The 25,772-nt window shown below is 37.2% G+C and overlaps 1 protein-coding gene and 1 pseudogene across 1 annotated transcript; both read left to right on the top strand.

Annotated features, from left to right (window-relative positions):
• Window positions 1–317: 317 nt before the first annotated feature.
• Window positions 318–15,402, top strand: LOC137245730 (lens fiber major intrinsic protein-like). Its single transcript, XM_067776851.1, has 2 exons — window positions 318–904; window positions 15,216–15,402. Exons 1-2 carry the CDS (start codon window positions 386–388, stop codon window positions 15,387–15,389), a joined length of 693 nt encoding a protein of 230 aa, XP_067632952.1. The 5' UTR covers window positions 318–385; the 3' UTR covers window positions 15,390–15,402.
• A 128-nt stretch (window positions 15,403–15,530) lies between these two features.
• Window positions 15,531–16,541, top strand: LOC137245729 (aquaporin-like; annotated as a pseudogene).
• Window positions 16,542–25,772: the final 9,231 nt, after the last annotated feature.

Below are 25,772 nucleotides of genomic sequence, written 5' to 3' on the forward strand. Positions count from 1 at the left end.
CTCCACACTTGTGCATGCAGAACTACGCTACATAGATTTTCGCCTTGATGAGCTCATGATGCTCCGATTTAAGGCTCCTTTTATATTGCTTTATGACTTCTAATGTTTGCTGGGAATAAACAAAACTAATTCTCAATGCTGTAATTGAGTTCAACGTCATTGTGAAAAAACATTTTTGTTTAATTTTTGTTGTTTTTAAAACGTTTGTTGTACACATTTTTCTTCACAAACTCATCAATCAATTTCTTCCAATTCAATAAAACTGCATTCGTGTTGTAGAGTGTGACCGAAAATCATAAACAATTGTATTTTTTTAAGTTTCACCTCTCCAATCTAATTCTTTTACATCAACATATTCATCATTCACCATTAACCGGCAATTGGCATGAAATTCAATAAATTATTTTTTGTGCAAATTTTTGGTGAATTTTGTTGTTCTTCGATGTGGATGCAGTTGCATTGTTATGGCATGGATCCTCAAATTAACGAATTGGGCGTACTTGGCTTTGGTCTGTGCGATGGTTTGGCCCTCATGATTGTTATGCAAACATTTGGCTGTGTATCTGGTGCATTTATGAATCCTTGTATAACAGTAGCTGGTGTTATCATGGGAAAAATTAAATGGGACATGGCCATAATTTATATTGGTCTACAATTTATTGGGCATATTTTTGGTTTGGTGCTTGCCTATTATACAACACCATGGTCGGGAAGAGATAATCGCTATTGCGTTAGTGATCTACCAGAACAAACAACAGTGATGGGTGGCTGTCTTTGGGAATTTCTAATGACATCGACATGGGTTCTAGCTCAATGTTCGGCTTGGGATAAACGCACTCAACATTTACAAGAATCGATTTATTTACGCATGGGACTCGTATTAGTATCGATAATGACGTGTGGGGTAAGTATGTTGCCTGAGTAATATTGTCTACTATTAAGTTAGTCTTTTCTCAGTACATTAAAAGAAATGGACTAGAAATAGAAATAGGCTCCTCTTCAATCTCATTTTAAAGTAAAGAAAAGATATAGAAAAAGGAAATTAATTTAATATGACAAAAAAAGTGTTTCTGAATTTAAGTTAACAAAATCAGAACAACAAAAGATTTAGAAATATGGGACAGTTAAGATGAACCGCTTAACGTTAATTCCATATATCCATTATTTTGGATAAAACATAACTTGAGTGAAAGCAGACAGCGAATTAAGGCAAGACAAGTAAAGGAAAGGCATGGAAACAAGGTATAGACGGGCTATCGATTTTTTATCAAAGTGCTTAGAAATGATAACGAATTGTTTTCAGAGTCTTACCAATTTGTGATCAGCTTGCTATTGAGATCTTGTTGAAAATTTAACGATATTTTACTGAAAGTTATCGATGTTTTACTAAATATCTCTCAATTTTTTATCGGAAAGCGCTGATTTGTTATCACAATAATCGATTTGTTAACGATTATTTATCGAAACGTAGCGGTAACAATGAATAGAGACGATGCGCTTTCGTAGAGTTACCTATTTGTTATCAATTTGTTAACGGAATTCTGTCGAATTATTATCGATTTATTATCGAAAATGTATCGATTATTTTTCGAAAATCTGTCGATTATTATCGAAAAGTTATCGATATGTTATAAAAAATTATCGTTTTGTTATCAAAAAGTAATAACGATATTTTATCGGAGTGCTACCAATTTGTCGGCGTATTATCGATTTGTTCATAACGTCTCATCGACCTCTTCATTAGTATTTAGTACCATGGCATAAATATTACAAGGTAAAACCGGTGAGAGCCGAAATGACGTTTAAAAAAAATTTAAAATTCTCACTGCTCTCACATTTTAATTTTTATACTCAGTTGAGCAGAGCTCACAGAATATATTAGCTTTGATTGAATAACGGTTGGTTGTACAGGTATAAAGGAATCGAGATAGATATAGACTTCCATATATCAAAATCATCAGGATCGAAAAAAAATTTGATTGAGCCATGTCCGTCCGTCCGTCCGTCCGTTAACACGATAACTTGAGTAAATTTTGAGCTATCTTGATGAAATTTGGTACGTAGATTCCTGAGCACTCATCTCAGATCGCTACTTAAAATGAACAATATCGGACTATAACCACGCCCACTTTTTCGATATCGAAAATTTCGAAAAACAGAAAAAGTGCGATAATTCATTACCAAAGACGGATAAAGCGATGAAACTTAGTAGGTGAGTTGAACTTATGACGCAGAATAGAAAATTTGTAAAATTTTGGACAATGGGCGTTGTTACGGGCAAAGAAGGAGAAATATTTTATGTTTAATAGCAGCTATAACTTTATTTATCAATTCAACACATTAATAAAGTATTTAATAAAAATAGCGGGAGCTCTTTAAAAAATTTTAGTTTCTTCCTTCTTTCTTTTTGTTCCGAATTGAATTGTCAAGTTGCCGGATATGTATGTATGTATGCACAAGCAAGTGCAAAAAATGTACGAACGAACGGATTGTAGCAACAGAAGAAATATTATTGTGCGCGCGGGGGGGCCATCGTGATCGAACGATAAGGCCTGGTTTTGACGGCAACATCCCCCCTTCGTAAATTACCTACGGATTATTTACCACCATATTCAGTGCCGACATCCAGTTTAGCCACCTTCGTCGCTGGTCTTTCCATCACTCCTAGGCTCGTCTTTATGCTTACTCTTCTTACTTGACCGTCTTTCGCCACCACTGTCTTCACTATTCTACCTTTGGGCCACATATTTCTCGGCAGGTTTTCATCTACCGCAATTACGATGTCGTCCACCGCCAACGGCGTGCATTTCTTAAACCATTTAACACGTCTCGTAAGTACAGGTGTATATTCCTTCACCCACCGTTGCCAAAAACGATCTCCGAATAGTTGCACTTGACGCCACCGCTGCCTTATGTTCATGCCATCCATACAAGCAGGCTTGTACCCGTCGGCTGCCCCAATAAGCAAATGATTTGGGGTCAGGGCAATGTCATCAGTCGAATCGAGGCTTACAAAGGTGAGCGGCCGAGAATTAATGATGAACTCAGCTTCCATCAAAGCACAACGAAGACTTTCGTCGTTGAATGAGTAAGATGGACAGATGCTTCGTAACGTGGTTTTCGCTGATCGAACGAGGCGTTCCCATGCACCTCCCATATGTGGGGCGCTTGGCGGGTTAAAGTGCCACTTGATGCGATCATATTTAATAGTAATTTCGTTGAAATTAATTTTGATAATTTGGTCACGAATAAGCCTTTCCGTTGCTCTAAAGTTCGTGCCATTGTCGGAATATATTTCCAACGGAGTGCCGCGCCTTGCCATAAAATTACGTATACTCATGATGCATGAGCTAGTATCCAAACTGTATGCTATCTCAAAATGTACCGCACGAAGTGTCAAGCACGTAAAAAGTACGACCCACCTCTTCTCCTTGTGTCTGCCAACGTTCACGAAAATTGGCCCGAAATAATCTACGCCGGTATAAGTGAATGGCTTGGCGAAGCTGGCCAGTCTCGCAGTGGGTATAGGCGCCATTTGTGGTGGTATAGGTACTGATGCATGAATATTGCATTTTTGACATGATTGGCGTACCGCTTTGTACAACACGCGCAAACGGGGTATATAGTATGAAGATTTGAGGTTATTAATAACCGTTTCGTGAGACATATGGTGACAATTTTCGTGATAAGCTCGTACGATTAGGAATGTTGTATGACTCTCTCGCGGCATTACTATAGCATCCATAAGGCAATCGATGGAATTGGCTCTTCCTTGTATGCGCATTACTTCATTATTGTCCAGGTAAGCGTTTAGCCCAGACAATTGACTTCGTTTGCTTAGTGGTTGCTTAGCACATAATGCACTGATCTCAGGTGAGAATGATTCAAGCTGCAATTGCTTAATGAGAAAATTTTCTGCGCTATGGATCATCTCTGGCGTAGTTGTGTTCGGCTTGACGTAGTTGTGTACAGCAGCTCTTAGCTTGGCAATGTATAAGATAAATGTGCCGACGGCCCTATAAAGCCTGCGCCAGTCGGAAAAATATTTAACGTTTATCGGTATAGATGGAACTTTGCTCACTGCATATACATGTTTCCGCAACTCGCTCATATCGATGTCATCAGTGATGGTGCGCTCGAATTCGGGCCATTCAAAGCTCGCCTTCCGTAGAAAATCGGGACCGTGCAACCACTGTGTAATTGGCACTGGACTGCTGACCTTGGTTGTTGGGTCTGCCACATTAAATTTCGTTGGGACCCATCGCCACTGCCTGACGTCTGAGTTTTCAAGTATCTCGCCAATACGATGCATAACGAATTGTTGAAATTTGCGTGGGTCCATCTTCAACCATTGTAAAACCGTCCTCGAATCTGACCAATATGTGACGTTTTGTATGTTGAGTTTGCGCACATTGAGAATACGTTGAGACAAGCGTAGGCCGATTAACGCAGCTTGCAATTCCATACGAGGAATGGAAAGAGGTTTTAGAGGGGCGAACTTGCTTTTCGCAGCCACTAACGAAAGATCGACAATATCTTCTTGCGCTACTCTTAAGTAGCAAGCCGCTGCGTAAGCGTACTCACTTGCATCAACGAACGTATGCAATTCTACACGCGCCCCATCATGAAATTGTTGTGAGTAGCACCTCGGAATTTCGACTGCTTGTATTAAAGGCAGCGTACGCTTCCAATTTCGCCAACCTTCGGCAAGCTCCTCAGAGAGCTCTTCGTCCCAGCCAATATTAACTCGCCACACGCGCTGTAAAAGTATTTTCAGACCTACTGTGTAACAAGCGACCAGCCCCAACGGGTCGAAGATGGACATGAGGACCTGCAAAACCTCACGTTTTGTTGGAACGGACTGCTCCGCTAAGACATCTCTACGAAGCCGTGCGAACCTGAAAATATACTTAAAAATGTCGTTATACGAGTCCCAATACATACCCAGAACCTTTTCGGCCTCTCCGAATTGTACTGGGACTTGTTCTGCTGGGTCAATATTTGAAAGCTGTCGAAGGACTTTAGACGAGTTCGAAGCCCAGTGTCTAAGATCAAATCCACCAGCGCGATGAACAGTGCGAACTTCGTCTGCCACCGCAAATGCGGCTTCTTCGTTTTCGGTGCTATCTATGTAATCATCAACGTAGTGTGCGTTTCGGATTGCCTCGTACGCTCTGGGATACCTCCGACGTTTCTCTTCGGCATTTTTGTTTCGGACGTAGTGAGCAATGCATGGACCGCAGTTTATGCCGAATGTCATAGCTCTCATGACATATGCGCTTGTTTGACCGCTGATTTGGTCGAACCACAAAAAGCGTTGTGCGTGCATGTCCTCTTCGCGAATATTTATCCTATGGAACATTTCAGCGATGTCAGCGGATATTGCCACCTTCCCCACTCTGAACCTCAGTAGAATTTCGATAAGAGGTTGTAGCAGATCTGGTCCCGTGAGTAAATGATCATTCAATGACGTACCATGCGACTTCGCTGCCGCTTCCCACACTAGTCTGATTTTATTAGGCTTGTTCGGATTTGTTGCTATGAAAATCGGTAGGTACCAGACATGCTTATTGTTGATAGCCATGTCGGCCTCCGAGAGTTGAAACGCGTAATTCTTTTGTATTAAATTGCGGATTTGATTATCGATTTTTTCGTACAGTGACGGCTCGCGTTTAATTTTAGCCTTTAAACAGTTGAGACGCTGAAGTGCGTTGTTGTAGCTCTCGGGCAGGCTGTAGTCCTCGTAGCGCCATAGCAGGCCGACTTCGAAGTGCCCATTTACTTTAGCGCACGTTTGGTCCAGCATCTCAATAGCTCGTTTGTCGTCGCTTGACATTATATTTTGTTGTTTCACGGCGTCCAAGCTGAAGCTTTCTTTAACGACGTCGTGTAATTCTTGCCATTTTCATTCACAATGATGCATGGTTACATATGTTGCTGCGGTCGAAGCGCCTTAGATGCTCCACCCTAACCAACACTTAGATGCGATTGGCTCGTGACGACGACCTTCGCGTATTTTTCGAGGTACAGCGATTTTCCAATTGTCGGCTCATATAAGCAACATTGGTTGAACATCATCGTAAGATGGTAAAGGTATGTCCCTTAAATAAGGGTATGCGCGACGCAGCTCGCTTGCGTTCATCGATTGTTCCGGTAGAGCTAGATTTTTATTGTATGTACGTTATTTAACCAAAGCAGTCTGTTGTTATCTGTTGTGGATATTTGTATTGACGCTCGCACCGATGTGCTTTCGCTGCGCGTAGTTTCACTCGTCCACTGTAGACATATTGGTGCTGGTACGCCGTTCATGCCGAGCCTTTTGAATGTTGACTCATCGATGAGTGTCACAGACGATCCTTCGTCCAGGAACGCGAACACTTCGATTGTCTTACCTGCCGCATGCAGCTTTACTGGCATTATACGAAAGAACTGTCTGCTGTTGCTATCGGCACGATGTGTGCTTACAATGGCCTGGTCGTTTTCTGCCTTAATTGCATTTTCATTGCCGCCACTATGCAGAAGCGGATGATCTTTTTGTGTGCAACCGTTCGTACCGCAACCCTTCTTCGAGAAACAGCCTTTGCGGTGAGTCTTCAAGCAACGATAACATGCCTTTACCCTTCTTACCATAGACCACCTTTCATTTACTGGCAAGTCTTTGAATGTTGAGCAAAGCGCAGCGTAGTTATCAGTAGCATTGCACGCGAAACATTCCGACATATACTGCTTTGACCGACCCTGAGCATGGTTATGGCGTGCGTCGGTTTTTGGTTGTATGTCGTTGTTGCTGCTGTGTGTATTAACTGAGCTTGTTTTGTAAACGACGGCAGGTGATACTACAGTTGATGCTGCTTCGGCAATACGATAAAGCCATTCGCTAAATTGTTGTATGTGTGGTGCACCGTCACGCGGGTGCATTGCGCAAGCCAGCTTGTGATGATTAGGTAATTTGTCAACGAGTTCTTTCACCAGCATCGGATTGTTGAGGTATTCGTCCAGCTTACAAGTTTGCATTGTCGCACATATATTACGGACAGCTAGTGCAAACTCTATGAGTGTCTCAAGTTTGTCTTTTGGAGGAGCTATTTTCCTTGCTTTAGCGATGATTCGTTCCAAAATGTATTCTGGTCTACCGAAAAACTTATTTAGTGTGCTGAGAACATCGGGTACCATAGTTGGAAGGAGCAACTTGTCCTTCACCAACTCGCGTGCTTTACCTTTTAGGCAACGCTGCAAACGCAGCATATTTTCTACGTTTGAAAACCCTGCTATGGACGTACTGTACTCATAGGTGCTGATGAACATCGGCCACTCTTCTGGGTCGCCGCTAAAGGTAGGCAACTCTTTCGGTATGGTCTGCCTGGCTGCTGCTTGCGAGGGTGATGGGGTATTGGTGGCAACAAATGGTAAAGTTGTAACCATGTTTGAAACCATTCTTCACATTCGTCACACTGCACCCAGTTTTCCCCTGCAGATTTGTCCTCCTTTTTTCCGCATACCTTACAAATGCACATTTTTGCACGAGGTAATACTGTGAACTAGGAAAAAACTCGAGTACAATTTGTTGATTTCGGAATTGATGCCGCTGATTTCGCTGGATAAATTCTTGCGAACGCTTTAGCCACTGTCGCCGGTTTTTGCAAGAGCCCTTATTGGCACGTGCAAGTGCTGAACAATGATCGCGATTCCAAGTAATTAATCAAAGCAAAAACTAAAATTTTTTAAAGATTTGTTACGGGCAAAGAAGGAGAAATATTTTATGTTTAATAGCAGCTATAACTTTATTTATCAATTCAACACATTAATAAAGTATTTAATAAAAATAGCAGGAGCGCTTTAAAAAATTTTAGTTTCTTCCTTCTTTCTTTTTGTTCCGAATTGAATTGTCAAGTTGCCGGATATGTATGTATGTATGCACAAGCAAGTGCAAAAAATGTACGAACGAACGGATTGTAGCAACAGAAGAAATATTATTGTGCGCGCGGGAGTGGCCATCGTGATCGAACGATAAGGCCTGGTTTTGACGGCACAGGCGTGGCACCGCCCACTTTTAAAAGAAGGTAATTTAAAAGTTTTCCAAGCTGTAATTTGGCATTCGTTGAAGATATCATGATGAAATTTGGCAGGAACGTTACTCATATTACTATATGTATGCTTAATAAAAATTAATCGGAGAACGATCACGCCCACTTTTAAAAAAAATTTTTTTCTAAAGTCAAATTTTAACAAAAAATTTAATATCTTTACAGTATATAAGTAAATTATGTCAACATTCATCTCCAGTAATGATATGGTGCAACAAAATGCAAAAATAAAAGAAAATTTCAAAATGGGCGTGGCTCCGCCCTTTTTCATTTAATTTGTCTCGGATACTTTTAATGCCATAAGTCGAATAAAAATTTACCAATCCTTGTGAAATTTGGTGGGGGCTTAGATTCTGGGACGGTAACTTATTTCTGTGAAAAAGGGCGAAATCGGTTGAAGCCACGCCTAGTTTTTATACACAGTCGACCATCTGTCATTCCGCTCGACCGTTAACACGATAACTTGAGCAAAAATCGATATATCTTTACTAAACTCAGTTCACGTACTTATCTGAACTCACTTTGTATTGGTATAAAAAACGGCCGAAATCCGACTATGACCACGCCCACTTTTTCGAAATCGAAAATTACCAAAAACGAAAAAAATTCCATAATTCTATACCAAATACGAAAAAAAGGGATGAAATATGTTATTTGGATTAGTTTATTGGCGCAAAATATAACTTTAGAAAAAAACTTTGTAAAATGGGTGGTGACACCTACCATATTAAGTAGAATGAAATGAAAAAGTTCTGCAGGGCGAAATAAAAACCCCTTGAAATCTTGACAGTAATACTGTTCGTGGTATTATATACATATATAAATAAATTAGCGGTATCCAACAGATGATGTTCTGGGTCACCCTGGTCCACATTTTGGTCGATATTTGGAAAACGCCTTCACATATACAACGAATATCGATACAAAATAGTTACTGAATAACGAAATCGTTATAGTTATCGATTCGCAAATAAAGCGATGGCAAATGTCGTTAAAAAAGTTAGTGAATTCCACTACTGGTCCACCTTTATGCCGATATTTCGAAATGCGACCACCTATACAACTACCACCACTCCCTTTTAAAACCCTCATTAATACCTTTAATTTTATACCCATATCGTACAAACACATTATAGAGTCAATCCTGATCCACCTTTATGGCGATATCCCTAAATGGCGTCCACCTACAGAACTATGGCCCACTCCCTCATAAAATACTCTTTCATACCTCTCATTTGATACGCATGTCATACAAACACATTCCAGGGTTACCCTCGGTTGATTTTCCTACATGGTTATTTTCTCTTATGTTGTCACCATAGCTCTCAACTGAGTATTTAATCTTCGGTTACACACGAACTTAACCTTCCTTACTTGTTATACCTTTCATGAAAATGAAATGGTATATTAATTTCGTCACGAAACCCAAAATTGTAAGTCCTTAAAGGAAAATAGATAGACCCAACATTAAGTATACCGAAATAATCAGGTTGAAGAGCTGAGTTGATTTAGCCATGTCCGTCTGTCCGTATCTCAATTTTTGAGATATCTTGATAAAATTTGGTGAGCGGGTGTATTTGGGTGTCCGATTAGACATTTGTCGGAAGCGGCCGGATCGGACCACTATAGCATATATCCTCCATACAACCGATTTTTCAGAAAAAGAGGATTTTTGTCATATCTTACTCAATTTAACAGATTGAAGCTTCAAACTTCACCATATAATTTCGTATATTACACATACTGTTGCCTGAAAAAATTGATGAGATCGGTCGTACATATAGTATATATCCCACACAACCGATTGTTCAGATAAGAAACTTTTCGTAATTACTGCCCTATTTTAAGAGCTAGAGGCTTCAAATTTCAACGAATGCTTACGTATATAGCATATATTGTTGTCTGAAAAAATCATAAAGATCGGTGGTATATATAGTATATATATGGTGGTATATATAGTATATATATGGTGGTATATATAGTATATATATATAGTATATATATATATTTTCGCAATTTTAGCCCCATTTTAACAGCTAGAAGCTTCAAATTTCACCGAATGCTTACGTATATAGTATATATTGCTGTGTCAAAAAATCATAGAGATCGGTGATATATATAATATATATATGATGGTATATATAGTATATATATAGTATATATATTTTTTTTTTGCGATTTCTGCCCCATTTTAACAGCTAGAAGCTTCAAATTTCACCAAATGCTTACGTGTATAGCATATATTGATGTCTGGAAAAATCATAGATATCGGTTGTATATATAGTATATATCTCATTCAACCGATTGTTCAGATAAGAAACTTTTCGCAATTTCTACCCCATTTTAACAGCTATAAGCTTCAAATTTCACCGATTGCTTAGGTATATAGTATATATTGCTGTGTCAAAAAATCATAGAGATCGGCTGTATATATATTATATACCCCATATAAACTGTATTTTTTGGCCCTTTTTTACGGTTAGAAGCTTCAAAAATCATCAAATTTCATCAAATAGTTACGTTTACGTCATATATTGTTGAAATACGTGATTCGTAGTCATAGTTTTTACACACAGACCACAAAAAACCTGAAACTTTGCATCCTCACACAAAGTACCTACCTAATTTTATACTCAGTTGAGCAGAGCTCACAGAGTATATTAACTTTGATTGCATAACGGTTGGTTGTACAGGTATAAAGGAATCGAGATAGATATAGACTTCCATATATCAAAATCATCAGTATCGAAAAAAAATTCGATTGAGCCATGTCCGTCCGTCCGTCCGTTAACACGATAACTTGAGTAAATTTTGAGGTATCTTGATGAAATTTGGTATGTGGATTCCTGGGCACTCATCTCAGATCGCTATTTAAAATGAACGATATCGGACAATAACCACGCCCACTTTTTCGATATCGAAAATTTCGAAAAATCGAAAAAGTGCGATAATTCATTACCAAATACGCATTAAGCGATGAAACTTGGTGGGTGAGTTGAGCTTATGACGCAGAATAGAAAACTAGTAAAATTTTGGGCAATGGGCGTGGCACCGCCCACTTTTAAATGAAGGTAATTTAGAAGTTTTGCAAGCTGTAATTTGGCAGTCGTTGAAGATATCGTGATGAAATTTGGCAGGAACGTTACTCTTATTACTTTATGTCTGTTTAATAAAATCGGAAAACGACCACGCCCACTTTTTAAAAAAAATTTTTTTTAAATTCAAATTTTAAAAGAAAAGTTAATATCTTTACAGCATATAAGTAAATTATGCCAACATTCAACTCCAGTAATGATATGGTGCAACAAAATACAAAAATAAAAGAAAATTTCAAAATGGGCGTGGCTCCGCCCTTTTTCATTTAATTTGTCTAGGATGCTTTTAATGCCATAAGTCGAACAAAAATTAACCAATCCTTGTGAAATTTGGTAGAGGCTTAGCTTATAGAACGATAACTGTTTTCTGTGAAAAAGGGTGAAATCGGTTGAAGCCACGCCCAGTTTTTATACATAGTCGACGGTCTGTCCTTCCGCTCGGCCGTTAACGCGATAACTTGAGCAAGAATCGATATATCTTTACTAAACTCAGTTCAGGTACTTATCTGAACTCACTTTGTATTGGTGTAAAAAATGGCCGAAATCCGACTATGACCACGCCCACTTTTTCGATATCGAAAATTACGAAAAATGAAACAAATGCCATAATTATGTACCAAATACGAAAAAAGGGATGAAACATGGTAATTGTATTGGTCTATTGACGCAAAATATAACTTTAGAAAAAAACTTGGGAAAATGGGTGTGACACCTACCATATTAAGTAGAAGAAAATGAAAAAGTTTTGCAGGGCGATATCAAAAGCCCTTGGAATCTTGGAAGGAATACTGTACGTGGTATTACATATATAAATAAATTAGCGGTACCCGACAGATGATGTTCTGGATCACCCTGGTCCACATTTTGGTAGATATCTCGAAAACGCCTTCACATATACAATTAAGGGCCACTCCCTTTTAAAACCCTCATTAATACCTTTAATTTGATACCCATATCGAACAAACACATTCTAGAGTCACCCCTGGTCCACGTTTATGGCGATATCTCGAAAAGGCATCCACATATAGAACTATGGCCCACTGCTTTTTAAAATACTCATTAACACCTTTCATTTGATACCCATATCGTACAAATAAATTCTAGAGTCACCCCTGGTCCACCTTTATGTCGATATCTCGAAAAGGCGTCCACCTATAGAACTAAGGCCCACGCCTTTTTAAAATACTCATTAACACCTTTCATTTGATACCCATATCGTACAAAAAAATTCTAGAGTCACCCCTGGCCCACCTTTATGGCGATATCTCGAAAAGGTATCCACCTATAGAACTAAGGCCCACACCCTTTCAAAATACTCATTAACACCTTTCATTTGATACCCATATCGTACACAAAAACTCTAGAGTCACCGCTGGCCCACCTTTATGGCGATATTTCGAAAAGGCATCCACCTATAGAACTAAGGCCCACACCCTTTTAAAATACTCATTAACACCTTTCATTTGATACCCATATCGTACAAACAAATTCTAGAGTCACCCCTAGTCTACCTTTATGGAGATATCTCGAAAAGGCGTCCACCTATAGAACTTAGGCTCACTCCCTTTTAAAATACTCATTAATACCTTTCATTTGATACCCATGTCGTACAAAATAAATTCTAGAGTCACCCCTGGTCCACTTTATGGCGATATCTCGAAAAGGCGTCTACCTATAGAACTAAGACCCACGCCCTTTTAAAATACTTATTAACACCTTTCATTTGATACCCATATCGTACAAACAAATTCTTGAGTCAGGCCTGGTCCACCTTTATGACGATATCCCTAAATGGCGTCCATCTATAGATGTATGGCCCATTTCCTCTTAAAATACTCTTTAATACCTTCCATTTGATACACATGTCATACAAACAAATTCCAGGGTTACCCTAGGTTCCTTTTACAACATGGTGATTTCCCTTACTTTGTCTCCACAGCTCTCAACTGAGTATGTAATGTTCGGTTACACCCGAACTTAGCCTTCCTTACTTGTTTATTTTATATTTATCTTAAAAATCGTTTAGGTATGTAGATCTGTTCATTATATATTTCTTATCTTATACATCCGATTAATCGGAGATTACGAACGGCATAAGATTATTGTTCAGCCCCATTCATGAAAGGTATGAAGTCTTCGGCACAGCCGAAGACAGTCCCGTCCTTACTTGTTTTATTTTGGAGTTGTTTTCATAACAATATATGCTATATACGTAAGCATTCGGTGAAATTTGAAGCTTCTAGCTGTTAAAATGGGGCTAAAATTGCGAAAATATATATATAGGTCTAGCTTTCCATCCAAATCGACGGCTATGTATCGTGTATTCGTTTTTCTACGACCTGGCTCACCTAAATACATGTTTTGTGCCGACCCAAAAATTTATCTGCTAAGGCGGACGAACTTTTGGTGCCAAAGTAATGCCGAGGGACATACAATACCATTTATACAAATGTTCTTAAATATTTTTGGTGGATAGGCCAACACACTAGCTCTACACCACGGCGGCAGACTTTGACGATTCTGCCGGTAAATTCAGCCTCCACGAACTATCATACTTCAACTAGACTATGATGTTTAGCTAAGCTGCGAAGAGCTACAGCGTTTTTGCTGACGTGGGCAGGTTATGGGAAGATCTCCACTAGGTTCGGAGAAGCAGGTGGGGGAAGACTTTGATCTCTCTTGGTGCCCCCTGTTGGCGCAGTTATCGAAAAACGAGGTTAGCTGGAGTGACTTGTTACGCAACGACCAGCATCTCCTAAACGTTTAAGCGCCAATTAAAAAATGTATCTTCCAACCGCGAGCAAAAGGACCAAAACAAACCAAATAATACCTCCAAGATCATTTTTCTGCAGTAGCGAGGACCTTGAGACTGGTGATCTCTTATAAAGTGAAGTTTCAGCATATTTAAGGGTTAAAGACGTATCAATCAATTGAAGAAGGATGAACTAAAAATCAATAGGGGTGGTCTCCAACATTCGCTTCTTAATTAGAAGAGGTTAAGAAGTAAGGTCTTTTCTATTGTACCTTTGCAAAAATAGGATGTGTTGAGGCATCCATACATAAAAACCGATATCAAAACTTTTCGAAATATCTTTTCACTTATTTCATAAGCATTTTACTTTTTTTGGCATTTAAAAAAAGTGAAAAATGTCAAACCAACAATTTTTTTTGTGTTTACTTTGGTTTGGCATTTCCACAAAGTTTAAGAGAGTGATTTTAAAAATTTTTTAAAAATCAAAAAACTATTATGGCCGCCAAGGAGAGTAAATGGTTTTACCTTTTTATCATGACTTATACAAGATGCCGTTATAAAATTCACAAATGTATGGTAACGCTGTGGAATAAGAATATCCTCAGCTTCGTGCCGTGATCGTAATTGCTGCTGCATGCACCAGTGCAGGTTTTTTGCCTTATTTTTTGCTGCTGAATTCAAACCATATGACCGAAGAACCATTGTGGCATGTCAGGAATTATGGGTATGTCACTTTCTATAGCTTCATGTTGATAAAGATAACTCTTATTTAAAGGATTCTTCCCTTAATATCTTTGCTTCGGATCTGCATCCAAAATACGCCCTGAACGAGTAAACCCTAATCTTTAATTTAAAGCAAATAAATGTAACTCTAAAGAGTGTTATGAGACAAATTCGGAGCTTTTTATGAGCGTATTAGGAGTCCTATTAGACTTCTATTTAGACTAGCATAATGTAAGGAATAAGGCTCATATCGGAACCATTTAGTGGTAGGTTGAATTAAAAATTTAGCGCACAATGGCCAACTATGCTCTGAGTATTGTCAATTTGGGTTAGGAAAGGTGCAATTTTTCAATATTTTCCACAGTCCTATAAAGGAACACATAGTATTACAACTATTAGCCATAAACACAAACTTGAAATTTAATTAAAGAGTCGGCGCTGTAGTAGCATTTGAATGTGTTGTGAGCGATGTCGAAAAAAGCAGTTCCATATAAATTGGCATAGCCCAATTAACATATATACAGTTTTAGCTAAAAAAAACTCTCTTTCTTCCATTAACAGGCCTACATGAGTGACTTGAGCATGAATCCGGCCAAAAGCTTAGCCGGTGCGCTATTCAATTGGTATTGGAAACATAATTGGATTTATCATGTAAGTCCATTACTAGCAGCCATCTCAATGCCATTCGTTCACAAATATCTACTTAATGAAGGCGAAACGTCATCGGAAGAATAAAACAATAACTACTGTAGAAATCTAATACAATTCTCATGTGTGTAAATTTAGAGAAACTTTATTGATTTTTGATAGAATTTTTTTAATGGAAATTCTTAAGTCAATTTTTTTTTTGATATTTTTTTGTATTGTGATCAACAATTTATGTATATTTATTATCATCACTTTAGTATAAAACTAAACATATCTTTATTTGTGTATTAAACTTTCGTCACAAATTTCGTGTAGAGTTTTTCAAAAATGAAATTTGATAGACATTTATTAATGGTTTGCACGAGTGAGTTTATTGGGACAGCGATTTTGATGTGTCGGTTGTTCGTCGGTCGTTGGCCATGGGTTACCATTTTGGGATCGTAGCTTACCACAAATTGGCATAGCATTTGGTCTGTCCATACACATTTCGATACATACACTCGGTACAATATCCGGCTCACATATCAATCCAAGTGTTACGATTGCTGCCATGATGCTCGGTAATATGAAATGGGATATGGGTTGCTTTTATATGTTGAGTCAAGTGCTGGGAGGAATGGTTGGCTATTCGCTATTATTTGTCTCATTGACAAAAAATGTGCGTGGCGATGCGTTATGCGCTGTTATGCCAAGCGCAACTATTGAACTATGGCAAGGTGTTTTGATCGAATTCTTCATGACTGCCATTCTTCTGTACTTTTGTATGGGGGTTTGGGACAAACGCAATACAAAACTACATGACTCAGCTCCGGTGCGCTTTGGGTTAATGATTTGTGGTTTAGTTTTAACAACGGTAATTTACTTGTTTTTATTTTGCTTCTGTGTATCATTTGAAGCTAATTTTATTTGTTTTTCTTTGATAAAATAGTTACCATATACGGGCACCAGCATGAATTTGGCACGCTCTCTACCGCCGGCCATTCTTAATAGTGCTTGGAGAGGATTTTGGATATATCCCGTCGGGCAAATACCTGCATCAGTTCTAGTACCATTGGCTTGGAAATACTTGCATACAGCCGAGTCGTCTGATGGAGCTGGAGATGGTGCAGAAGCGTAAATCAGAAAACAATATAAATTAACGGAAAATAAAATAAATTAGATTAGATTTAACACTTTAAAATTGAGTAAATGTTTACTTCTTCTAGGTATTATATTAAAATAAAAACAATAAAATTCTTCATCGCGGAAATAAAAAGCGTTTATTTTATACAAGTTCTCGCTAGATAAAAATTAATTAATTTTCAATGGAATGAATCACAATTTTTACTAAACCTATTTCTGATTTGATTCGCTGCTCCAAGCAGCGATAATTTGTTTTATGATTTGGTGTGTCATTCAGATAAGATATACAATTTATTCTAATTCTAGCCATCCTCACCTCAGCAGGGGGTTTCACTTTGTTGTTTATATTTACCTATGGTTCTTTTAAAATACCCATATTAATAGAAACAAAACCAACTCAAAAACTTAACTTTTTATCTTTCGCTCAATTTGCCTGAGTTTAAGATATATTTTATTTCAGGACCTTCCAAAATTTCATTGTAAAGCTGTAGTGTTAGCTTTGTTATCACATATTCTGATTGCCGATAAATGTGAATTAAAATATATGTATAAACCTCTACATACCAATGTCATCTAAAATCGCAACAAAGGGTAAAAGTCTAGAACAGGGGTCGATTGCCAATTCGCGTCCAAGGGAGAGGTGTCAAACGAGGCGTCTTGACATCAGTATTAATAATCCGAAGGCGGAAAATAAAAATTGTAACTCTTTCAAAATACTTATTTTGTTTTATGGATTTTCCAACAGGGTGGATAAATGATGTATATTGGAATGATTTTCAGTCACCACTTGTCAAATTTGGTTTCGAGACACCAGTTTCGGCGTTGTGCCATGAGCAGGTATTGTCAAAATGGATGTTTGTGTATATTTACGTGTATGTGCTGTATGTTCATTCAGATCCGAGGGATTGTTTTTACTTCTCGATTTTCAGTAATTCTAGTCGTTTGACCTTTTTTGTGGGATTGTTGCTTTCATGCGTTTATTGTTTTGTTTTTATTTGTTGTTGTGCGTTTGTCTGTTGTAACTGATTACATCATGATTTCTTGTAAACAAGTTTCAAAGGTTCAAATATTGTGTCGTTTATTACTAACGAAAAAAAAGAAAAATGAACCCGGTCCCTTCCTTCCAACTTCAACTGCAAATATCTCTGGACAGAGATACAACTTTTCTTTTCCGCCTTCAGATTATTGTTTTTGAGGTTAATACACTTATTAGCAGTCCACCCCTGTTCTAGACTTTTACCCAAAAATGTGCCATTCACCTATTCAAGTAAAATACATAAACTGTCGTGGAATGGTGAAATCTACTCCGATCGTAGTAGAACTCAAAGGCAGTTCTGTATGATCATCTACCCTCTAAAATATCGAAAGATTTATGGACCTCTACGCGTTGGCGATGGCGAGTACCGAAGAAGATTTAACGATGAGCTGTACGGGCTCTATGCAGATATCAACATAGTCCAGCGAATTAAAACGCAACGGCTGCGCTGGCTAGGCCATGTTATGCAAAAGATGACGCTCCGGCCAAGAAAGTGTTTCTATCGGAAACCGCCTATGGAAGCAGAGGTAGAGGGCGGCCCCCAATCCGCGGGAAAGACCAAGTGGAAAACGACTTAAACTCCCTTGGTGTGACCAATTGGCGCCGGTTGGCAGAGAGAAGAAGCGACTGGCGCTTTGTTGGACGGCCATAACCATTTAAGCGGTTAAGCGGTAATTAAGTAAGTAAGCAAAAACAAAATAATTTATTAGTCACTCAAATTAAATTTCTTTAAATAAAATAAATTGTCTTTATTTGTGAGAAACCGACTAAGGTCTGTCTTTAATTCGTTATTCGAATAAATTTTACCAAACTCTGGCTTTGTAGTCCGATGATTTCTTACTATTCTCTGAACAATCTATAATTTAATTTTTTTTATAAGACGAATTTCAAAAACACACATCGAAAAAAAAATTGTCAAAAACTACGCACTTTAAAACGTTATCGAAATTCGGAACTTTTAATGAACAAAGCCTTTCGAAATTGGTTTACATAGTTTTCGTGATACAATTCGACAATTTTTCATGATGAAATGAATATTCAGGTGTTCTCATCCCCTTGACGTTTTCCATTATTCTGACAAGTTCGGCATGCATAATTTAGAGGGTTGTCTATCATACAGAACTGCCGTTGAGTTCTACTACGTTCGTATTAGATTTTACTATACGTATAGAAATATTATAACTATATAAGCTGTTATTAGAATTGTATAGCCAAAAAGATTAACTTAACTTTGTATTCCATAACAGAATATAGACAAAATCTTGAAGAAAACTAATTTATTTGAAGAATTTGTACGAAAAATTAAGCAATCCAAATTTATTACTTTTGAAATACACGCAATTACTGGCATTTAGAACTGCCGAAAAAGTGAGGTTATGTTGTTGACATCACCTTTATTATTACATCATGCAATTTTTTAACTACCGAAAAAATTAAAGACATTATTAATTTTTGTTACAATTTTTTTACTCACCATATGCACATATACGTAAAAGTACAGTAGGGAAAAGAAAAACAGCAGTAGTAATTTTTATCAAATTTTGTCAATTAAATTTTTTTTTCGATATTTTAGGAAAAAACTTCTATAAATTTTGTAACTAAAATTATGGAAGCTTAAGCCAGAATTTTGAGACTCGAGAAATCGAAAGCTTAGCTTCTCGCGAGTTGCTCGTAAGCCTAGCGGCTAACTAATCAGTTGTATTCCGGTGTCTTTTATTTATGCTTTTGTCGAAACTTTTACTTGTGCTCCAAAAGAAATCGTAAGCTCTATATAAAACTGCCAGCGCAGCGATTAAATTGAATGTCGAGAAGCTCGCGATCTTTACGAATGTTTCGAGATTCGAGAATCTCGCGAGAAGCCGAGACCCGGGATCTCGAATAAACTCGAGAATTCGTAAGCTCTAATGGAAGCCAATCTCAAAAAAAAAAAAAAAAAAAATCCAAAAAAAATCCAACAAAATTGTACGAAAATTTCCAACTTTTTATTTGGAGCTATTTGAATTTTTTGAAGTATGGTGATTTGTTGCCAAACTAATTTTAATCAGCCAAATTCTCATTGGTTCTTGACAATTTTCTTTCCTTTATACAAAGTGTGAAGCATTTTCTTAATAAGGAGGAAAATTTGGAAATATGGAAACACACTTCGGAAACAAAATATCAAAATTCAATGCGAGTTTGTCGGACTAAAATTGATTGGGTTACAAAACTGCATGCTCAAAAAAGTTCAGAGTTTTTCAAATATAAAATGCGAACTTTTCTGGCGTTATCGAATTTTTCCGAAAATTTATTTGAGATTGGTTTGCTACTTTCAGTTACAAAATAGTGCAGATAGTGCCCTTATTCAATAAATTTTTGAAAATATCTTTAAGGATATAAAAAAGAATATCGCAAAAGTTTTTTAGAACAACTTTTTTTAGAAACTTTGGTAAAATCCTCTAGGACTTATTTCAAATAAATCACACCATAAAAATTGGCCCGCCCTAATATACATACATATATATTTTTAATATGCACAACTTTCTTTTGTTTCTGTTACTAATTGGCAACTTGGCATTTCAAGAGTTGTTAGCTTCAAACTACCTCCGCCTCTCCGCCTCTCCGCATTTTCACAAAAGCCATGTTGTTGTTGTTGCATTGCAGTCAAAGTTGAAAAATACATTTTGGCACAAATTGTGAAAAGTCAAAAAATTAGCAATTTGTAAGAAAAGTTGTAAATGTTTTAGTAACTAAGCGATATAAATTAGGATGACAACAAATTGGAGTATTTAGTGAAACGAAAATATATGGAACCTAAAAATGAATTCATATAAATCATGGATTGCTGATTTGAAGGTTAATTTATAGGTGGAAAACTAAATTAATGATTCAAATCGATTCAATTTTCAAATAACGACCACCATTATTTCGCTTATTTGAAATGAGAATTCGTGTTGAGTTGAATTAGAAAAAACTGAGACAGAAATAAAAAACTTTGACCAAGATCCGCTAGCCATTTTCATTAAAACTAAGCCACCCTAAATCCAGTTTCTTCTTCTTCCTTTCATTTTCAAATGCAACATCCTTTTCGTTAAAAATATGAAAATAATAAATATGTAATAAAATAAACCGTTATGCTAGTTTTCTTCAGTGGTTTTCAATTCAAACCGTCCACACGCTTGACTGATTTCCATGAAATTTTACAATTTCGTGTTTCTTAATTGCTATTTAGACAATAAATTTGGTAAATTTATTTGTAGAAATTATTTTCCATAACGATGCGGTGCATTTGGTATTAATGGTTGGCTTTTACTATGTCTGCGGTACACCGGATGGATGAGTGACATTTAATTAGCCTTTCATTAAAAGTATGAGCTATCATACATACACATACGTATATATCTAATATGTGTATGTATTTTCACAATATACAGACACGTAATGAATTCCGGTTAATGAAAATGCGAATGATTGTACGCTATGTTAAACGTAACTCAGCCAATTCAGAGTCGAATAGAGGTCCAACTTCAAGTACTTATGTAATAGCACTGAAGAAATCGTTTGATTAATAATCTAAAGTGATTGGCCGTATAAAACCTAATTGATCCAAACTAGCCCCTTATACGAATATTTGGCAGTGGCTCGTCTTAAACAAAAAAGATCTAACCGACAGTACCCCTTTAGTCAATAACAGTCTCTCCTTATAGGACAGGCTCAAACCAAATAGGGATAAAATCAGCCAGTATCAAATTTTAGTCGTACGCTCCTTCATGACTCATACGGGATTCGTCCTAGACAAGTTAAGTTAAGCGACGGAATTTAAGTGCATTAGAATCCAGCTGGGAATAGGTTTCACCTATATTGCCATCTGCTATATCCCCCCCCATCTTCTGATCCCTCGCTGTACATGAATCATATTTCGTTGCTGAAAGCTATCAATTCAATGATGAAGCCCATTGATTCTATAATTATCTGGGTGACTTTAATCTTCCGCATGTTTCATGGACCACATCTGACCATGATATTGTACCAGTTTCCACCAAACTGTCCAGGAACGACTTTTTAGCCCAAATAACTGACCTTTGCTTTAGACAGATTAATATAGTTCCATACATGTCCGGGAGGGTTTTTGATTTGGTATTTGTTGATGATACAACAAAACTCACTCTTAGGAGGAGTGAACCTCTTACTGTACCTGAAGACGCTCCTCCCTGCAAATATTCTACGAATTGAAAAAAAGTTCTCGGAGTTGCATTACCTCTGTATACGACTCTAGTTTTAGATATGAATTCGCGAAGGCTAATTTTAATAAACTTAACCAAATTTATTGACAAAAACATTTCGGACTTCAATACCATCATTCACGCTTTTCTGGAAAGACACGTACCTAAGTGCAATCGTGTTTCCACTGAACTAGTCCAAATATGGTTTACCAAAGAGCTGAAATCTTTAAAAAATAAAAAATCCCGTTCCTTCAAGCTGTACAAGAAGACGGGTTCATACTCTGACTGCTTGAAGTACTCTATATTGCGTCATAAATATTTTGAATTAAACAAAAAGTGTTATAATACCTATCTCTGTACGATGAAAAAGAAAATAACTTGCAATCCGAAAACTTTCTATGATTTCGTAAACTCTAAACGTAGGGTTAAAGGGTTTCCTTCTGGTATGAAATACCGTGATGATTTCTCTAGCGACGATCAAGATATTGCCAACTTCTTTGCCAAATTTTTCAATTCCAACTATTCCCCTGAATTAATTTACTTGTCTAATAGATACCCTTATCAACTTAAATCAGTTAACTCAATTAATATTCCAGCAATATCTCCTGAGAAGGCTTTTCACATTTAACGTCTTTGAAGGAATCTTACAAATACGGTCCTGACCTTATTCCCACATGTTTTCTTAATAAATGCACTGAACATATTTATCAGCCCCTAGCTGACTTATTCAAAATGTCCCTAAAACATGGAGTTTTTCCTGCTGCTTGGATGGAAGCTTTTCTTATACCCCTTCATAAAAACGGCAGTAGGTCATGTGTAGAAAATTATAGAGGAATTGCAAAATTTTCTGCCACACCAAAGGTATTTGAAGCTATCGTTACCAATGAGCTAACATTTTCCATTTCTACTATGATTGCAGAACCGCAACACGGATCCTGTAAAGGTAAATCTAACATTACAAATCTACTTGAATTCACAACTCAAGTTTCTAATAGATTTAGAGAAAATCTTCACACCGATGTTATTTATACTGATTTCAGTAAAGCATTTGATAAAGTTTCCCACTCCTTGCTTATCCACAAGCTTGATCGACTTGGCTTCCAACCTGGTCTCACCCAGTGGCTCTCTTCGTATCTCTGCGGTAGAACGCCAAAATATAAAATGTTCACTTATTTAACAATGTAGTATATGTATTATTTCCAACTGTTATGTATAATACTCAGCTGATGATATTTATTTTGTAGCTGAGCAGTTTTAGATATCAACGCTTAACAACCTCCGCCTATTAACAACTCGGCAAAAACAAAATCCGTGCGTCATGCGGATGCGCCCCTCGTGTCGGTTGGGTGGGCTTTGGAGGGTATTTATCCGTTGGGTTTATTATTATTATTAAAAAAGCAAAGTCGATTATGACGTGGATGATAATAACGATGCTTGTGGTTGTTGTCTCGTTTGCTAAGCCAAGGCAAGGCCAGGAAAGGAAAGAAAAAAAGGAAAGAAGGGGACAGGCAAAGAAAGCTAAGAAGTTGGGGTTAAACTTCAACTCATGGCCGTGCTCTAGTTAACTTAAAAACCTTCGTTTTCTTTACGTACATCTCTATGTTTGCATGTGGAACTCTACGAGTACTTGTTAATCAAGTCTTTTTTCTGGGATAAATCGCAGGGCCCAGAAAGAAAAGCCCTATCATGCTACAAATGGCGTATAGAACGATTATCAGAATGACTCAAAATAAAATTTGATAGGTGGGTAGGGCTGAATTATTTTTCGAACTGTTGGGGAACGGCTCGCATTGTGTTCCTTCTATGCTTCGCTTGTGCTCGATATTCTACCAGCCAATTAGACTATCAACTTTCCCATCAAAAACTCTTTTGAGGTGAATATATGTGTTAATAAAGTCAAATATGGGCGGAAAACCATTATCTCTAACATAAAATGCGTACATTTAAGGCAACTAAGTAGACACGATTATATTATGGAGAAAGCCGTGTAACACAAAGAGTATGCCTTGGGCGTATTCCCTGAACGTGCCGGGTATTTGAACAATGTCTCGAAACGAGCAGATGGTTTTAACATCCCGCCTTGGCTAAGTATATTTGGATCTCAGATTGGCTTCGGCAAAAAGTTACCAAAAGTTTCACTTAACGAAACAGGCTGGAAAGGCGTAGACTAACAATGTTGGTCTCATCCCAAAAAGGGAATAATGAAAGCCCTTGTTGAACGTTCTTGCAGGGAAATGCCTCCTATTATGACACGCATATTAATAAGTTCTGGTCTTTGCAACAAATATAGAAAATTCAGGCTGCAGGAAGAAACGCTTGAGTATAAGTTGTGCTCGCCGGATTCTCCAACAAACTTCTAGTAACTCTATGGTCACATGCAGTCTATATTAGACCTTACGGAACATTGCATAGCCTTTATATGCAATATTACATTTTTAAAGTGTACAGACAAGTTCTCGGAGCTTGAATTGTAATGAAACGAATTGCAAGTTTCTGAAATTAAGCTGGAAAGGTTTCGGAGCGAAAACACTCTTACAAAGCAAGTTCAACCACGTTTTAAAAACTATTCAAGAGCTAAGCTGTTTTATGAAAAGAAAACGTAGCGCCTGAAATGTGTTTAGCATATTAACATATTTCTTTTGGAAGTCCGCTTTATCATTTCCTTATATCTGCGTATGTTAATTGCATATTTTAGCCCAATTCAAGAGCATACATATTTTTTCGACGCAATAACTCAAATGCACACCCGACGTTGACAGCTTGACATAACGGTCATAATTACGAGGCACATAGTGATTGGGTTTGTTGCGAATTTTATAATTTTAGATGTTCGCAGAGGCTGATACGAATGCGGATGTTGAGTATCTTAAAGCAACAAATTATGCGGATCAAAAAATATGTATGTACCTGCGATACGATTTGCCCCATGTTCGGCAATAAAGTCGGAATTATATGTCATTATATGGATAAGGATGGTCAAAAATTGGTAATTGAGAAAAGAAAAAACTAAGGTTAAATTTTCTAATGCCTCTTGTTTTTTTTTCTATTATAGCATACTTGCGTAGATTAGTTAGCCTACATTTAAAAAGTGGCCTGACCTCTACTACCCTTTACCCCATCCTCGCCTCCTCTACCTTACATTTCTCCTTCTTATTTTTGTCCTTACCTTCTGCTATCTATCTCCATAAACTTCTTATTCTTTTCTTCCTCTTACTGATTCCCACTCCCTTTCATTCCATTTCTCTCTACCACGCCCACCGCAATTCTCTTTTATTTGGAACCTTGATACAGAATATTGGATACCTGCTTAAAATAATTGGGGAGATATAGCGAATTTTAATTTCTCCTCATAAAGGGCGTGGCACAGACCACTTTTCCAAAATTCTACACAGATGAATATATTGAATACATATTAGGGTGAGCCGATTTGTATGGACGAAAGTTAACCGATATCGCGCCATCGATTTTTCGATAGGATTTGTGCTCAGGAAAAAAAGTTCCACTACTCATCCCCAAAAAAAATAATTTTTTAGCCTGCGAAATTTAATTTTTTTGGCTTTTTTCGACTCTGATTTTTAAGGTTTTTTCATGACCTACAAAAAATATTGATTTGATTGTAAAAATTTCATATATACCCTGTTTTTTTTCAAAAAACTGTTATCGACAACGTTTTTAGCGGAAATTTTTGGGTCGGACAGGGTATACATGAACATTTTACAATCAAATGAAAATTTTTTAGTAGGTCATGAAAAAAATCTTAAAAATCAAAGTCGAAAAAAAAGTAAAAAAAAAAATTAAATTTCGCAGGCTCGAAAATTATTTTTTTGGGTATGCGTAGTGGAACTTTTTTCCTGAGCTCAAATCCTATCGAAAAATCGATGACGCGATATCGGTTAATAACCAGAAAAATATTGAACGAAAATTTCGTCAAGCTGGATTGAGAACTTCGTAAGCCCATAGGATACACACACACACATCAATTTCTATTTATTAAATAATAAATATGAATACGTTGCCATCGTTTTATTTTATTTATTTACATTATGGTGTTTTAATTACGTATCAACAATTTTAGGCACATATTTAATTTTTAAGGTTTTCATTTTAACCTTT

Source organism: Eurosta solidaginis, chromosome 3 (genome assembly GCF_040869045.1).
Source record: "Eurosta solidaginis isolate ZX-2024a chromosome 3, ASM4086904v1, whole genome shotgun sequence".
NCBI lineage: Eukaryota > Metazoa > Arthropoda > Insecta > Diptera > Tephritidae > Eurosta > Eurosta solidaginis.

What these genes read in the sequence shown, in the direction of transcription:
- LOC137245730 (XM_067776851.1), top strand. Translation starts at nt 386, where the DNA reads ATGAAATTCAATAAATTATTTTTTGTGCAAATTTTTGGTGAATTTTGT. An exon ending in TATCGATAATGACGTGTGGG is followed by an intron (nt 905 to 15,215) that starts GTAAGTATGTTG and finishes TTCCATTAACAG; the next exon opens with GCCTACATGAGTGACTTGAG.